Genomic DNA, 16,282 nt, shown 5'->3' with positions numbered 1-16,282 from the left:
TGATGTTTACTTGATCAAAACACCGCGTTTTGTTGAGAGAAAATCCATACCTAGAAAAAAAAGCTATAATAAAAAAAAGGCTATAATCAATTGAAGGTTTCCCCAAAAAAAAATTGAAGGTTGAGTTTTGGACTGTACTGTAATTATATTATGGGTTTATTCGGTTTGGAGCCAATTTTTAATCTTAGACTGTACTGACAAGTTTTTACGCTACCAAAATATTAACAGTATTAAATTTGAACCATCGTATGAAAATTTGGTACCAAACTAAATATGTATTTGCCACTATTAAACTTACTAAAAGCTTAGTAGGGTAAAAATTGACATCGAACCAAACAAGCCCTAATCTTCTATTAGTTAAAATCGAAATGCGCCAACATATCAGGAATAAAGCTGTACTCCTGTTAAAAAAATTTATAATCACACACATGCACATCTGGCGTATATTCATGTGCAGCTACGTGGCTCTTGAATCCTGCTCCTACGGACAACATGTAGGAGTACTGAAGTAACCCATTTTTAAATTATTTTCGCAGCGCCGGCTGAACATTGCCGGCCGAAAAAAATTATTAATTAAGAAAAAATAATTATATTAGAAAAAAATATAATATGCATCACTTACATAAAGACAAAAAATATAACTATTATCACCTCTTCGTTTGGATGACTAACGAATAAAATGCATGCATCTAATGGAATTAAATATTTTGATAATGTATCCCACAAAAAAAATATTTTGATAATGTAGGGTTTTAAAAAGTGAATTAAAGATGGGTGGTAGGTGCTTCCTTGCATACATGCATATATGTCTTATATTATGAAATATCGAAAAATAAATGATGGTGCCTTGTATATATATATATATATATGAGATGAGTGAAGTACTATTTATGTATGACCTTTGACCGCTTGACTTCTAGAAAAATTACAAACACTTAGAAAGATGTTTATTAAAACACTACAATTTAAAGGATTTCATACCAGTCAACTGTATCAATTGAAAAGGAACGGAGGCAATAATAAAGGTACAACAATATAGTTGGTGAGACAATTGATCAACACAATTAAAAGTTAAAAGCACACTAGCGCAAGCACAACAGCCAAACAGAGTTCATGTTATATATCTTGGCGCATTCCAGTTTGAATTAATACAGCTTGAAGTCTAATTCTATTGGGGCTAGGGGTACACAAATTTAAACAAAACCGTCAAGCTTAAGAACTGCTAGTGTTCATCAGTTGGCGCATGGAATCAATCACAATCCGAATCACTTTGTGTTTTAAAATATTCAAACTGTATTCAATTTGAAATGCGCCAAGATTCCAGGAACAAAACTAATTTTACATACTCCCCCTTTGGATTACTATCCAAGAAGAACTAGTCGTCGTATCTGCATGCGCAGCTACGTGTCTCCTGTTCCTTCTCCTGCAGAAACAATCAAGAAGTAACAGTTTATTAGTTGTAAATTAGCTGCAAGAATCGATTTAGGCCCTTTTACATCCCACGCAAAAATTTTACACCTATCATATCGAACGTTTGAACACCTGCATAAAGTATGAAATATAGGCTAAAAATAACTAATTATACAGATTGCGTCTAATTTGCGTGACGAATCTTTTGAGCCTAATTGCTCCATGATTTGATAATATGGTGCTACAGTAAATATTTGCTAATAACATATTAATTAGGCTTAATAAATTTGTCTCTCAGTTTACTAACGAAGTCTGTAATTAGTTTTTTTAGTGCCTAAACACCTTATGCGACACCCTATATAATATAATTAATATTTGATGTGACAAACTGAAACTTTACACCCCATACTTGGAACTAACTAATCAGAATCTGACGAGAAGGCCAGCTAGCTCAAGACAAACGGCAGAGCAGTTAATTACTACTAGCTCCAGCTGTTAGAAGAAAAACTGTTACATCTGATTATACAGCTCATTAATTCAGAGATTGAGAGAGTGAATTTGTGTGGTGAAAACGTGTCCTGCCGTGTGATCAGTGGCTTGAATTTCTTAAACCCATTGCGATCACTTACGTGTCAGTCAAAGTCAATCAACCAACCAGCAACTTGGAAATGAAAAAAAAAAAGTACTGTTTGATTCAGACATTGGGTGCAGCCTGATGGATGAGTGGTGGACTGGTAGGTACATTTGCGTTTCAACTTAGCTAATCTAAGCTAATTTATATATGTCGTCAGCAACGCTGCTTACGCATGCAGATTGATGATGCTGGGATCGATCGAGCTAAAGTGATCAAGATTAATTAAAGAAAGAAAATGAGTTCTTAATTGTATAATACTCGTAAGGTTAGGTTTTTGGTGTCATGATTGTGTGTGTACTGAATTACTAGTATTTTGTAGATGTTGCACATGCTGTGTCGATGACTGGCTATGCGATCTTAATCTTAATTATCAACTAATATCCAAGAACAATTACCTCGTCAGCGACAAGGAGTTAGGATTTATACCAGAGGTCAAAACCATGGAAATCGTCAACATGTCTGTGCATTATGTATACGCATTGAAGTGGAGATTAATTGCTATTAACTGTCACTGCCTCTGTATCTTCCTTCTTCATTAATCCGGTGATTAACCGTGCTAATTAACCTTTTGGAATTAATTAGTTTTAGTTACTATTCCATCTATTTTATATTACAAGTCGTTTGACTTTTCTCTCAGCCAAATTTATTTAAGTTTGACTAAATTTATAGAAAATATAGTAATATTTTTTAACACAAAACAAATATATTATCAAAATATAACTAATTTAATATTTTAGATGTTGCTAAATTTTTCAATAAACATGATCAAATTTAATAAAGCTTGATTAATAAGAAAAAAATCAAACGACTTCCGATATAAAATGAAATGGAGGGAGCGGTACTGTGTTATCCATCTTTGGTTTGACTTTGACCAGGTATGCATCGTGATGTGACCTTCTTGCTGAGGGCTGGCTACTTTTGAAATTGGAGATGATGTGATTGAAAAGTTATATGTACATGACAGTTTAATATGATAAAAAAGACTGAAGTTTAGATCTAAACAAAGCCTTAATTAGCTTCCGTCTTCTTCTTCATCGTCAGGTCATCCTCGATCAGTTAATGGCTTGATAATTAATTAATTAAATCGATTGGAGAAGAAGACGAAGACGAGAAGGACGACAAGCAAAGGGAGCGTACGAGTGACGCTCAATAATAATGTCGGTACTGAGGAGGAAGAAGAGGAAAGAAATGAGTGGGCCTAAGTGGGCCGATTTGGCGAGAAGTGGGTCCAGTCTGTAGGATTATATCTTGGGCCGTGCCAGGACAGGGCAGCAATCGACTGCAGCAACAGTAAAACCGCTTGTCAAACAACCCCAATAGAAGTTATAGCCGCTTATTACAAAATTCTTTGATAAACTAAATGCAAATGATAAAAAAAAGTATGATGAAAAGATAGACGCCGGAAAAAAACATATTCGGCAACTAATAATTTTACTGCTAAATCTTCATCTATAGGTTGATAAAAATTTATAAAACCGTTGTCTTTAAATGCAAAATGTAGGAGCTTATTATCTTCATCATATTTTAGTTGGACCCAAAATCGAAAACATTAACTAGTATTGCCTGCATATAGAATTTAGTAAGAGCTCTATAAAAAAAATGTACCATTGCTACTAAGCCGAAATACTCAACGTAATTTCTAGTAAGGTTAGGCTCGGTAGAACCATATGTGTAATGATATAATATCTAGAGTATATATATTGCACATGTCGCGACGTTGATGACTGGCTATGTGAGCTTAATCTCAATTAATTTCCAAGAAAAAAAATACCTAGAGTATATATATTGCACATGTTGCGACGTTGATAACGGGCTATGCGAGCCTTATCTTAATTAATGTCCAAGAAAAAACCGACCTAGTAATTATCGTCGGTGACAAGAAGTTTGCTTGTGTCAAAACTATTGGGCCAGGCATGGGTTACCCGTTGGTAAAAATTGATTCCCAATTTTTGCCCACTGCGCTTTCGGTTTCGGACGGACGTGTCCACATGAATACCCCGGACACATGGGTAAAATTGCCATCCCTACATACATACATACATACATATATATATATACATACATATACATATATATACATATGTATATATACATATATATATATATATATATATATATATATATATATATATATATATATATATATATATATATATATATATATATATATATATATATATATATATATATATATATATATATATATATATATATATATATATATATATATATATATATATATATATATATATATATATATATATATATATATATATATATATATATATATATAGACACACACATCAACAACAACAAAAACCCTAACCTAATACATATCCCTCCATCCGCTTCAAGGCGGCGACGGCTGGCAGCTGGCTCTGAGGGCAACGCGGCCGAGCATGGCGCCGAGGCGGACTCAGGCAGTGAGCGGCGAGCAGACTCCACGTCGTCACCAACTTCCTTCCTCCTGGTCGCCGAGTCCGGCCCAGAGGCCGCCGTCGAGCTCCGCTTCGCTTCCTCGCGTCCTGGTCCAAGGCCAAGGCCCTCCTCCTCCACCATCGCCCGGCAGCTGGTGACACGGCGGCGCACGGCAGGCAAGCCCAGTGAGTAGCAAGCACGCATCGTGATGTGACATTCTAGCTTAGCTTCCGTCGTCTTCTTCTTCGGCTGTGTTTAGATTTAAAGTTTGGATCCAAACTTCAGTCTTTTTTATCACATCAACTTATCATACACACATAATTTTTCATTTTTCAGTCACATCATCTCCAATTTCAACCAAAATTCAAACTTTGCGCTAAACTAAACACAGCCTTCGTCAGGTCATCGCCGATCAGTTAATACTCCTACTAGGCTACTACTCCCAGCTGAATTAGCTGCACAATTAAATATCGGAGAAGACGACGAGGGTGACTTGTTGGGCCTAAGTGGGCCGTGTGCCGAACAAATGGCCCAAGTCTAGGACAATATTTTTTGGGCCGTGATACGACATTTTGCCACGAGGGCCCAATATGGATATTTTTTGCATTTTGCTCCCTGATTTGAACTGTATTTCTGCATTTTTTGACGGCATCTCATCCAGGAGCCCAGGTCGGCGCCGCCGCACACGCGTGGCGGCCTCGCCGGCGACTCGGCTGCTCAGAGCGGCGCGAAGAAAGGCCGCGCTGGAGTCTGCAGCCGCTGCGTGTGGCAGAGTAGAGACCAGCCAGGGAGAGCGCAGCTGTCAGCAACCTATACCAGCCAGTGAGCTTGCTCGCGCCGTTCGCCGGGGCGGGGGAAGAGAACCATCTGGCGACAAAGCACAGGTGAAATCCAGTCTCTGCCAAGCAATCTCTAATTCCCCCCATGGTTCCCTAATTGTGTGTGTATTTCCCATCATTAGTGCTGTTCTAATTCATCATTTGTGCTGTTTGTTCTCAAGCGTATTGCTGAGCGAATAGAATGCCCAAAGTGCTTCTAATTTGTATGCATAGGAATTCTTGACCTGTCAAGTTACACACTGCATGAGTTGATATGGGAACGTGCGGATAGAAAAATTCGTATTTTTTGGCGAAATTTCATGAAACTTGATTGCATGTTTTGTTCTCTGCGTTTCATTTTGGAATTTGGGGTTCAACTGCAGTTGAAACGAGTCATCTCAAATTCGTTCTGAACAATTCCCTTCACGCTGTTCAAACGAAAGCAAAGAGCCTCTCTTATAAACATGTTTGCAATCCGGTGGGGATGATGGCAATTTCAAAGCTTCCGAAACCTGCAAGGCAAAAGTAAAAAATTTCACATTGGAAAGCTGGCTTGATTTGAAAGCCCTATAATTTTTTTTAGTATAAAATCTCTGTTTCGAAGTCAAACAATTCTGATCCTGAGTAGGAATCACTGATTTGCTAAGCTGAAATCTGAATTTGTTTTTGCACTGAAATTTTATTTGGAAATTGCTCAAAAAGAAAGTCCAGTACATGTTTAGAAAATTCCTGATTTCAGGAAACTTTTAAGCCGAAAACCTGAGTTGGAAGTTGTTCTTGGGAATTTACCAATTAGTGTTTTTTTGTAATTATAAATACAAATAGTAAGGACAACAAAATCCTCCCGCTACTTTGTGACCTAACTGTTGGTTTGCATATTAGAAACACCCCTCGTGCTAAATCCAGTAGTTTATGTTGTCTGTTAGTTTTTGAGGCAAACTTCTATATTTGTGCAGGTGGCTGTGATGGGAACATAAGAGAGGCTCTTATGAACTTCTAATTCATACTAGTAGTATATTTATGCTTATTATACATGCTGACTTGCAACCTTTTGCTTTATCATGCTACTATCTGGAATCAATATTGTTCTAAGTAACAACATTTTGCCTAATCTTAAAACAGGAAGCATGTCACTGGTTAACCGGCCGCTCCCTGCACTGTATGGAATTTGCACGGCCTCGGCGAAGACCAGAGCTTGGTGGCTCTGCAGAGATGGCAATCTCCCATCAACAAGTCGAATTTCTTGCACAGAGCCATCGAATGGGGGTTCTGTCATGGAGTTGGAGGTAATGGACCGCAATGAGCAGACATACCATGAGAATTCTTCTGCTTCTGAGGATGAGGACGATGATGAGGAAGAGGCTGTAGAGTGGAGCAAAGATGAGCTTGATGCCATCTCGGCACTCTTTGACCGGCCGATGCGCCAGAAGCCACCAAAGCCGCCAAACCCGGTGAGGCAGCGACCTCTCCCGCTGCCACTGCCTCACAAGACACGACTGCCCAATGCTCCTGCACCAAAGCAGCATATCAGGCTGGCAGCAAGGGCTGCACTTTCTTCACGCTCTTCATTCAGTGACCAGGTGTGCAAGAACCCGGAGGTCCTCATTGGGATTGCCCGGGAGATTGCAGCGCTGCCACCGGAGTCTGACGTGTCCATTGTGCTCGATCGGTGGGTTCGGTTCCTCCGGAAAGGATCCTTGTCAATGACCATTCGGGAGCTTGGGCACATGGGGCTCCCAGAGAGGGCATTGCAGACACTTTGCTGGGCTCAGAGGCAGACTGTCGTGCCACTCTTCCCCGACGACCGGATTCTCGCTTCGACAATTGAGGTCTTGGCACGCTTCGACCAGCTGAAGATGGAGGATGCGCTAGAGCAGTGCGTCCCTTCAGCGAGCCGTGCTGTTCTTGAAGCCATGGTCAGTGGGTTCATCAGGGCAGGTAAAGTAGGCCTTGCCCGAAAACTCCTCGAGTTCGCCACGATCAACAAGAGGACACTGAGCCCGAGCGTCCACGTGAAGCTGATGCTGGAGGCCGTCCGTACGCCTGAGGGCTACGGGCTCGCCGCGGCGCTGCTGGACGAGCTCGGCGAGAGGCCGGAGCTGCACGTTCGGCAGCAGGACTGCACGGCCGTGATGAAGGTGTGCGTGAAGCTCCGGCGGTACGCCGCCGTGGAGAGCCTGTTCGGCTGGTTCAGGGACACCGGCGGGAGGCCCACGGTGGTGATGTACACGGCGGTGATCCACAGCCGGTGCCGCGACGGGCGGCACCGGGAGGCGCTGTCCCTGGCGTGGGAGATGGAGCGGCACGCCGGCGGCCTCCTCGACCTGCCGGCGTACCGGGTGCTGGTGAAGCTGTGCGTGGCGTTGCGCGACCACGAGAGGGGCGTCCGGTACTTGGCGAGGATGAAGGACGCCGGGTTCGTCCCGACCGGCGACATGTACGGCGGCCTGATCGGAGGCTACGCGGCGGAGGGGAGGATGGGCAGGTGCCGGAGGCTGATCAGGGAGGCGGAGTTGGCCGGCGTGAAGCTGGAGAGGAGGCTGCTTTCGCGCTTGTCTGAGATGGGGGTTGAGCATTCTCAGCTCTGAAAGAAAGAAACTGATCTTGCTGTTGGCATCTGACTAGCATGGACATTGCACAGAAATTGAACTGTAAAATTAGGCTCTGCGTAATTGCCTTTAACCTGTAGTAACAGAACATTACATTATGAATATATTTGTTTTGTTGTTGGCTTGTTATCCTCTATTACACTGTCCAAAAAAAAATCTAGCTACGAAGTTTGTAGTTAGAATTGAGTTTTTTTTAGACCGAGGGGTATGCATATTTTTTGGTTCATGGTCGTGATTGTATCTGTAGTTTCTGTACAGAGTAGCTGAATTCCTGAATGAATGTCTGAATTTTCCCAAACATATTTAGAGGAGATTTGCTCCGGTCCAACAAAAAGTATCTCGAGGTATCGGTACCTCACGATACCAAATCGTTTCCGATCGTTGGATCTAACAATGCATATCCAGCCCAGCTAGATCCAACGATCGAAAATGATTTGGTACCGTGAGGTACCAGTACCTCGAGATACTTTTTGTTGGACCCGAACAAATCTCTATTCAGAGTCCTTTGATTCATGAAACTGTCCTCATGTGGTAGAGCTACAAGTTTTTCAGATCCATGAGTTGTTCTCTTCAAATTTTTGGAAATTTCTTATGTTGAAAACATCTATACCATGAATCCATGATCTAAACTTTGCACAGTACAGTAAGAAGTCTGAATCTGAAAAAAGCCAAAAAAAAAAAAACTCTGAAAGCTAAAGGCAGGCAGGGCAGTGGCCTCGCGTGGAAACACACTCAGTATCCGTCTCGCTCTCCTGCCTCGCCGCCGGCGATCGATCGCCGGGGAGAGGGTCTCTCCCCCAAATGCCGCGCCGCCGCCTCCCTCTACTCCTCCTCCTCCCCATTACCCTCACCCTCTTCCTCCTCTTCCCCTCTCCCCCTCCCCCGCGGCCGCCGCCGCATCAGCCTCAGCCTCAGCCGCTCCCCTGCGGCGCCGCCCCCTCCGACGCCACCGCCGGCCGCTGGGTCCCCACCCGGGAGCCCTTGCCGCCGCCGCTCTACACCTCCTCCTGCCCCTTCCACCGCAACGCCTGGAACTGCCCCCGCAACAGCCGCCCACCCGTCGCCGCGCTCTCCTGGGCGCCCGCCCGCTGCGGCGGCGGCGCCGTCCCGAGGATCGACGCCGCGGAGTTCCTGGCCGTGGCCCGGGGGCGGCGGATCGGGCTCGTGGGGGACTCGCTGTCGGAGAACCTGGTCGTGGCGCTGCTGTGCGCGCTCCGGTCGGCGGACGGCGGCGCGAGCAAGTGGAAGCGGCGGGGCGCGTGGCGCGGCGGCTACTTCCCCAGGGATGACGTCATCGTCGCGTACCACCGCGCAGTTCTCCTCGCCAAGTACACGTGAGTGCTATCTGCTGAAATCGTGCTGCTTTAATTTCCGGGTTTGTTAGAGACTGCCATTACATCTTTAGATTAGACTACAGGATGTGTATATGAGCAATCTTTGTATGTGTTTATCGGGATGAATTGTAGCTAGGTGAGGTGAGATTTACCCACATTGCATCAGTACTGATGTTTTAGAGATAAGACTGTAAGTGATGGTAGATTGGTAGATATGCAATTTTCTCCATTGAATGTGATGCGGTCTATACTCTATAGAGATTTAAGTTTTCTTTGTATGCTTATGAATTGGATGCATGAGATAGAGATGATTTTTTTTATACCATACCAAAAAGGCAATTGCAGGAAGATCTTGGTAATTCAGTGATTTCACACCACTATGCTAACTAGGAAGTGGATGTATTCTCAGGAGAAAAATGGATGTCACATATATTCCTTTGTTGTAATATGGATCAGTTCCATCTTGTTTGTTTGGATGTCCTGTGCTTGATTTTGGTATCATTGACATGGCTAGTATCTGTGCTCTGCACTCTGCAGTGGTGTGGTTACTGTCATACTGTGATTGTATCTGATGTTGTCTGCTGAATGCTGTCAATACTTATGTCGTTGGTTATCTTTCTTTCATAGATTAATAGGTTTGAGGTGAGGAGGCCAGACTGAAAAATATGAGATTATCCACATTGCACTAATAGTGATTTAGAGATAAGACTGTGGGTGAGTAAGCAGGGAGATCCATAGAATGTGATGAAGAAATTACGATTTACCGTATTTAAATACCCAAGCATTATGATCTATTTGTTGTGTAAAATTTGTTCTGATAATGTTCAAACATATGTTATATGTTATCCTACTTTGTGCTGTTAACTATATAACCATATGGTAGATATGTATTGACAGTTTCTGATGCCGTTCTTCTTGTGTTTTGGCTGTTTCCTTCAAGAACTTAAAATCTACAATTGTTGAACTTAAGACTATGGCATTTTGACATTTATACTGCATGAGGTTGTGCTTTCTTTGCTTCATATGATAAAACCATAAAGCTCACATGGTGGTAACTAATGATACGAAGGTGGCAGCCTGTAGAGAATTCCAAAGAGCTTCACAAGGATGGAATAAAGGGAACTTACAGAGTGGATGTTGACATTCCTGCTGATGAATGGGTAAATGTCACCAGGTTCTATGATGTGCTCATTTTCAACACTGGACATTGGTGAGTTAATTGTTTCCTTAGCATTAAGTTCTTATTGCATGCTTTGCTGTTGTATTCGTCTTGTTTACTACTAGCAAAGTAGAGTGGAAGTTTCATCGCTACCTTTTTCTTAAAGTAGGGTTGGAAATTGTTCATAGTTCCTTATGATACTCTGACTCTAAGCATTGCATACTTTTTATTCTGGACATCACTTGGGAGGTGGGCTCGTCATACCTTTCTTGCACAGCCTTAAAATGTTCTTTTGGTTTTATATTGTAAATTTCCTCCAAGGATGCCATCTCCTGGATGCGTGCTTCTCCATAAAATTCTAAGCATAGTAGATCATGCTTGTGCATCTTGCTTTGTAAATTTCTTTGGATAAAATTCTTGTGCGTCTCCATAAAATTCTTTGTAAATTCTAATTTGTTCCTAGGTTGGTTAGGAGCCATGCGTGCACCATTCCTGTTATAATGCTTGATGCTTGTCCCTTATCAGGTGGGGCCTGGATAAATTCCCAAAAGAGACCCCCCTTGTTTTCTACCGAGGAGGGAAACCAATTGAGCCGCCACTTGGCATCTACGATGGATTGAAAGTAGTCCTCAAAAGTATGGCCTCTTACATTGAAAGGGAGGTCCCAAGTAAAACACTGAAACTGTGGCGCTCACAGTCACCCAGGCACTTCTATGGAGGTGAATGGGATCACAATGGCAGCTGCGTGTCTGATCGGCTTCTACAAGAACACGAGGTAACGCTCTGAGTTCAGACTGTTTTTGCTTCAGAAATGCATTTTAAAGTTCTGAATCATGACGCGGCTGTAACAAAATCTTGTGCAGCTCGACTTGTGGTTCGATCCCAGGTTTGGAGGAGTGAACAAAGAAGCAAGGCTAGTGAATTCGGCGATTCAGGAGGCCCTGATTGGCACAGACATCCAGCTGCTCAACCTGACCTACATGAGCGAGTTCCGTGCCGATGCGCATCCGGCAATCTGGCTCGGAAAGAAGGACGCGGTGGCTGTATGGGGGCAGGACTGCATGCATTGGTGCCTTCCTGGCGTGCCGGACACTTGGGTCGACATCTTGGCTGCACGGATCTTGCATCACTTCAAGCAGGCAAATGGTTGATGACATGCTGAAGCTTGGACCATTGTGGCAACTGCACTGTAAATGTTGTGTGGGAACAAACACGATGAATGGCATGCTGTATTTAGAACAGGAGCATTAAAAAGCTAGGTAGCTACTCTTGTTGCCTGTAATTCTTTTCTTCTTATGGAAAACCAAGATAGGAGATGGTGGAGTTAACTGTTAAGTACACTTAAATACTTACTGAAGAAATTTTGTACTTGCACACTTGACGTTGATGAAACTGCAATTGCTCAGTAGAGTGAAGCTTCACACTTTCCAGTCCTCTCCTCTCTTTGGAGTTTAGAGCTATGAAAGAAACGTTGTTGGGTTTTAATCCTGATTGAGCTGATGCTTTAAATGGATTTTTTCTTGTGTGTGTTCTGTAATCCTTTCCATACACAAATTACAACACTTTATATATATATATATATATATATATATATATATATACAGAGTTCAATCAGAAATCAGATTTTCTACACACGGATTTGGCACGAATCTCAAGGTAGAATCGGACGGTGGATGCAGCCACAGCACCGGTGCCGAAGAGAGGAAGAAGGGGAAATCAAATCCGAGTCGTTTGCTGCCTGCGACAAGCAAAAACCATCAAAGATTAGGCGGCGGCGGCGGCAGATCTCTCCTCCGGCGGCAATGGCGGCGCAGCGCGACGACGAGGCCGGGTGGTCGGCGGAGGCGGCGCGGCGGGTCTGGGGCGGCGCCGTGCCGCTCCAGGTCCACCTCCACGACGCCGACGTCACCACCCTCCCCCCACCTCCGCCCTTCCTGGTAAAGCCTCATGCTTTTCCCATCATCGTCTTCTCCTTCTCGGCCTGTGGCTATGCTCTTCAATTGGAGGTCTCCCATCCAAATCTTGGATCTTTGCCACGAGTTGTTGGATCCCGAGTACTCAGATTCTCTGGATTACTAGGCTGCCTGTTTGGATTACAATCGTTCTAGCACTTAGGTTGTTGATTGCAGTTTTAATTAGGATTCCTGAATTTGTAGGTCTATGTACAATATTAGGGGGTGCCTTTTTTGACTCAGTGGACTTGATTGGTGAATTGATGACTTGCTTGTTTTGTTCACATATTATGTGTAAAGAAAAGAGTTGCTGCATGATATATAGTCATTGTTCTCCCTTGTTTTTACCAAGTGCAACAAATGCAAGTTATACTTTTGAGTTTGTACACACCATATATGTTAAGGTGGGTTCATTGCTCATCTTTCCCTTTATGTGAGTGATCTTTTTTAATAATTAATTTACGTTATGTTATGATACTTCATTACCTTATCGGCTTTACTTATGGAGTTCTGTTTCATCAATAACAGACTTTGGGGCCAAGAATCGGGTATCTTCCACTGTTGGTACCAATTATAAAGGCTCATTTTAGCAGCACACTCCCGCCTGGTATTGACACTGTTTGGTTTGAATACAAAGGGCTGCCCTTAAAATGGTAACATACGTTATCTCCTACCAATATTTATGGAGAGAATCTACTCAGTACCACTGAGTTGGACACACTTCAACAATATGCCACTGACTTTGTCGATATCCATAATATGCCATCGCCTTTTCCTTAACCTCTACAATTTACCATCGCCGTCAAGCTACACGCTGTTTGCACTGTTAATTTTTTTAGTAATGACCAAAATATCCTTTGAATCATCTAATCCGCATGGCCTAGGGCCCTTTCTTCCTAGCATCGCATCTCCCAACGCCGCATTGCCACCCTTCCCAGTGCCGCCACGGCGCGTCGGCGCCACGCCGCATCTCCGCCTACCGCCGCTCACATGTCCTCGCCAGCACCGCCATCCCTAGCGCCGGCACGACCTCCGTCACCAGCGTCACCATCCGTAGCGCTGGCCCAACCGCCATCCACAGCGGCGGTCCGACCATTGTCGTCAAAGCCGTCGTCACATCTAACGGGAGATGGCGTCCCTGTTGGAGGGCTGCTGGTGGTGCTGCCATCGTCATTAGCGCTGCCGTCGCAAACAAGGGGACACAACGCCCCTGCCGGAGAGCTGTTGCTGGTGCCGCCGCCGTCGTCAGCGCCGCCATCGCTTGCAAGGGGACATGGTGGCCCTGGCCCTGCTGGAGTGCTGGTTCTGTCGTCAGTGCAATCCTCAACCGCTCCTCAACAGTCATCGGCACCCAATCAAAGATCTGCCCCCTCCTGTCCTGTAGCCTTGGAGATATTTGCTCATAATTAAAATACTTAAAATATGTGCTCGTAATTATTTATAATCATGTTGCATAAATAAACAGTTATTATAACTCTCGGTACCTTGCACGACATGGTCTCAGTGCTGCCAATCTTCACTAAGGGCACACTTGTTTTTTCTCCAATGCAAACTAACAGACTATAGACGGCGATGGTAAATTGTAGAGGTTAAGGAAAAGGCAACGGCATATTATGGATATCGACAAAGTCAGTGGCATATTGTTGAAGTGTGTCGAATATTTATGAATATGAATTTATTGGCTCTAACATTATCTTCAAAACTACCCTCTCAAATTCCCAACTCCCCGATTTACCTTTGCACTATAGGTATATACCCATTGGAGTTCTTTACGACCTTCTATGTGCAGATCCAGAAAGACCATGGAATCTAACAGTAAGTCTAGAGTTGTTTAAATTTTCCCATTTATTTATTTGTTTATTTCCTTGCTTGACTTGTATGATGCTTTTCTATCATAAAATTGTAGGTTCATTTTAGGGGATATCCTTCTGAAATTTTAACTCTCTGTGATGGCGAAGATAGTGTAAAGTGGAGCTACATGAATTCCCTGAAAGAGGTTTGTTTATGAGATCTGCCATTACCCAATCCTTTGTTCCTGCAGCAAGGAAGTGGAGTGTGATCACGAGAGTAATCTTTTTTCTTGTGCAGGCTGCCTTCATCATCACTGGCAACAGTAAGAATGTGATGAATATGTCTCAGGCTGATCAAGGTGCTTTGTGGCAATCAGTAATGAAAGGTGTGCTCTTCAGAAAGAACACTTGAATACTAGCCATGCTTAATAAGTTCATTATGAAATGGTTGTTTGTAAATTAGTACATATCAAGCACTCTGACTAATATTGCCTACTATTTGAGTGTGGTGCATTCTCTGAATACTGTATCTTCATCATTTAACCAGAATTGTGTTATTTTGATATTAGGTAACTTAGATGGGTATATGAATATCTCCACCAGGCTTAAGCTTGGACCATTCGAAGAGGATTGCTTAGTACGAACTTCCTCAGTAGAGGGTCAACAAGGTTCTGATGAGCCTGAATCTCCTGGATCTGGCAAACCATGTATGCTTTTCTGCATTGAATATGTCTACCTTTACTATTAATTGAGCATTCACATACACTCCATATGCACAAGTTTTTTATACAGTAGCTAGTTGGTGCATAGTTTTCACATTTTAAATTTTCTGTGTGCTTGTAGTCACATAATAAGTGATTTCAACATGTTACAATGAATCAGCTACCATCCTGGCTCTTATCAGTTATTCTCTGGTTAGGCAGGGTTCCTGTTCGATTATATGTGCGCAGTGTTCAAGAAGACCTTTATGATTTAGAAGATGCACTACCTGTTGGTGATTGGGAAAGCATATCCTATATTAACCGACCATTCGAAGTACGGAGGGAGGAAGGTATGTAGCATTGTAATTAACATTTATATCTTTTGGATGACAGTAGAACAAATTTGGTCAAGCGTTTACTTGTCCTTCATGAGTGGTTTGCATACCGTTTTTGCATGCTTCAAAGGGTTCGTTCACCAACCTGGAAGTAGTGGCGCTCTTTTATAATTTCGAGACAGTAGTAGTGCCCTATTGTTGTACATTTCATTTCCCCTCATTCCTGTGAAACGTGTGGTGTAGGGATAGAGATCCAGATGCTATGAAATATTTGGTTTCACTAAAGGGTTGTGGTTATCCCCCAAAAAATAATGCTTACACCATTATGCTTGATATTGTGGTGCTATGATTCAGAATGTTTTACGGTGCAGTATCAGCAGTGCTTTCCTGATACATTTCTTTGGTGCAGGTAGAAGCTACATCACCCTGGAACATGCGTTGAAAACTTTGCTACCTGAGTTCTTCAGCTCGAAGGCATCACGTATACCCGACGATTCCGAAACTGCTCCTCAGGCACCAGATTCAGCCCCTAATGATGATTCTGATGTCACCCCAAGAAGTTGTGAGAAGTTAGAGTCGTCTGCTTCGTCGAGCCCGCAAGAGGCGAATGTGGCCAACAAGGGTAAAATAGTGAAGCTAGTAAGGGTGCAAGGCATTGAGGTCGACATGGACATACCTTTCCTTTGGGTTGCCAACAACCTGAAGAACCCTGAATGTTACCTCCATATTTGTGTGTATGTCGGTACAAGAAAACGAGAGCCTAAGGATGGTAGATGAAATGTTAGAAACACAATAGGGAGAGCGCATTCCAGGAAAAATCTGGTCTTGGTTCTCATCTTGGATGACTCCTAGACATTAATATTAATTCTTTGTACAGATGCTGAAATCTTAATACGTTTTGACGTGCTGATCAATTGGTGTAAGATATTGGATTGGAATTAGATGATGAATGAATGAATGAATGAATGCTCAATGTTTTGAAATGAAGAAAATTCTGAAAAATGTTGATATGCTTGAACAGAAGAGAAGTGCTGCTTCACCACAAAAGCATATACCTCGTTAAAAATAGCAGTAATAATAAATAAATAACTCTAAGAAAAGCCCGGGAAACCTGTGTCCAAA

The 16,282-nt window shown here is 42.9% G+C and overlaps 3 protein-coding genes across 3 annotated transcripts; all 3 read left to right on the top strand.

The window, feature by feature from the left end:
• Positions 1 to 5,089: 5,089 nt before the first annotated feature.
• LOC4328094 (pentatricopeptide repeat-containing protein At2g01860) lies at positions 5,090 to 8,025 on the top strand. Its single transcript, XM_015767736.3, has 2 exons — positions 5,090 to 5,346; positions 6,403 to 8,025. Exon 2 carries the CDS (start codon positions 6,408 to 6,410, stop codon positions 7,866 to 7,868), a length of 1,461 nt encoding a protein of 486 aa, XP_015623222.1. The 5' UTR covers positions 5,090 to 5,346; positions 6,403 to 6,407; the 3' UTR covers positions 7,869 to 8,025.
• Positions 8,026 to 8,611: 586 nt separating this feature from the next.
• Positions 8,612 to 11,812, top strand: LOC4328093 (protein trichome birefringence-like 12). The gene is made up of 4 exons (XM_015771964.3): positions 8,612 to 9,223; positions 10,293 to 10,433; positions 10,908 to 11,157; positions 11,246 to 11,812. Exons 1-4 carry the CDS (start codon positions 8,691 to 8,693, stop codon positions 11,531 to 11,533), a joined length of 1,212 nt encoding a protein of 403 aa, XP_015627450.1. The 5' UTR covers positions 8,612 to 8,690; the 3' UTR covers positions 11,534 to 11,812.
• Positions 11,813 to 12,106: 294 nt separating this feature from the next.
• On the top strand, positions 12,107 to 16,146 carry LOC4328092 (autophagy protein 5-like). The gene is made up of 8 exons (NM_001401753.1): positions 12,107 to 12,319; positions 12,863 to 12,987; positions 14,083 to 14,149; positions 14,241 to 14,330; positions 14,423 to 14,510; positions 14,694 to 14,831; positions 15,044 to 15,175; positions 15,570 to 16,146. The coding sequence occupies exons 1-8, from the start codon at positions 12,185 to 12,187 to the stop codon at positions 15,935 to 15,937; spliced, it is 1,143 nt and encodes a 380-aa protein (NP_001388682.1). The 5' UTR covers positions 12,107 to 12,184; the 3' UTR covers positions 15,938 to 16,146.
• Positions 16,147 to 16,282: the final 136 nt, after the last annotated feature.

Source organism: Oryza sativa, chromosome 2 (genome assembly GCF_034140825.1).
Source record: "Oryza sativa Japonica Group chromosome 2, ASM3414082v1".
NCBI classification, from domain to species: Eukaryota; Viridiplantae; Streptophyta; class Magnoliopsida; order Poales; family Poaceae; genus Oryza; species Oryza sativa.
This window is presented reverse-complemented; position numbering and strand designations above follow the sequence as displayed.

Coding starts and splice junctions, on each gene's coding strand:
- LOC4328094 (XM_015767736.3), top strand. CDS start 6,408: ATGTCACTGGTTAACCGGCCGCTCCCTGCACTGTATGGAATTTGCACG.
- LOC4328093 (XM_015771964.3), top strand. CDS start 8,691: ATGCCGCGCCGCCGCCTCCCTCTACTCCTCCTCCTCCCCATTACCCTC. Junction 10,434..10,907: donor ATTTTCAACACTGGACATTG/GTGAGTTAATTG, acceptor GTCCCTTATCAG/GTGGGGCCTGGATAAATTCC. Junction 11,158..11,245: donor GGCTTCTACAAGAACACGAG/GTAACGCTCTGA, acceptor AATCTTGTGCAG/CTCGACTTGTGGTTCGATCC.
- LOC4328092 (NM_001401753.1), top strand. CDS start 12,185: ATGGCGGCGCAGCGCGACGACGAGGCCGGGTGGTCGGCGGAGGCGGCG. Junction 14,832..15,043: donor TCCTGGATCTGGCAAACCAT/GTATGCTTTTCT, acceptor TTCTCTGGTTAG/GCAGGGTTCCTGTTCGATTA. Junction 15,176..15,569: donor CGAAGTACGGAGGGAGGAAG/GTATGTAGCATT, acceptor TCTTTGGTGCAG/GTAGAAGCTACATCACCCTG.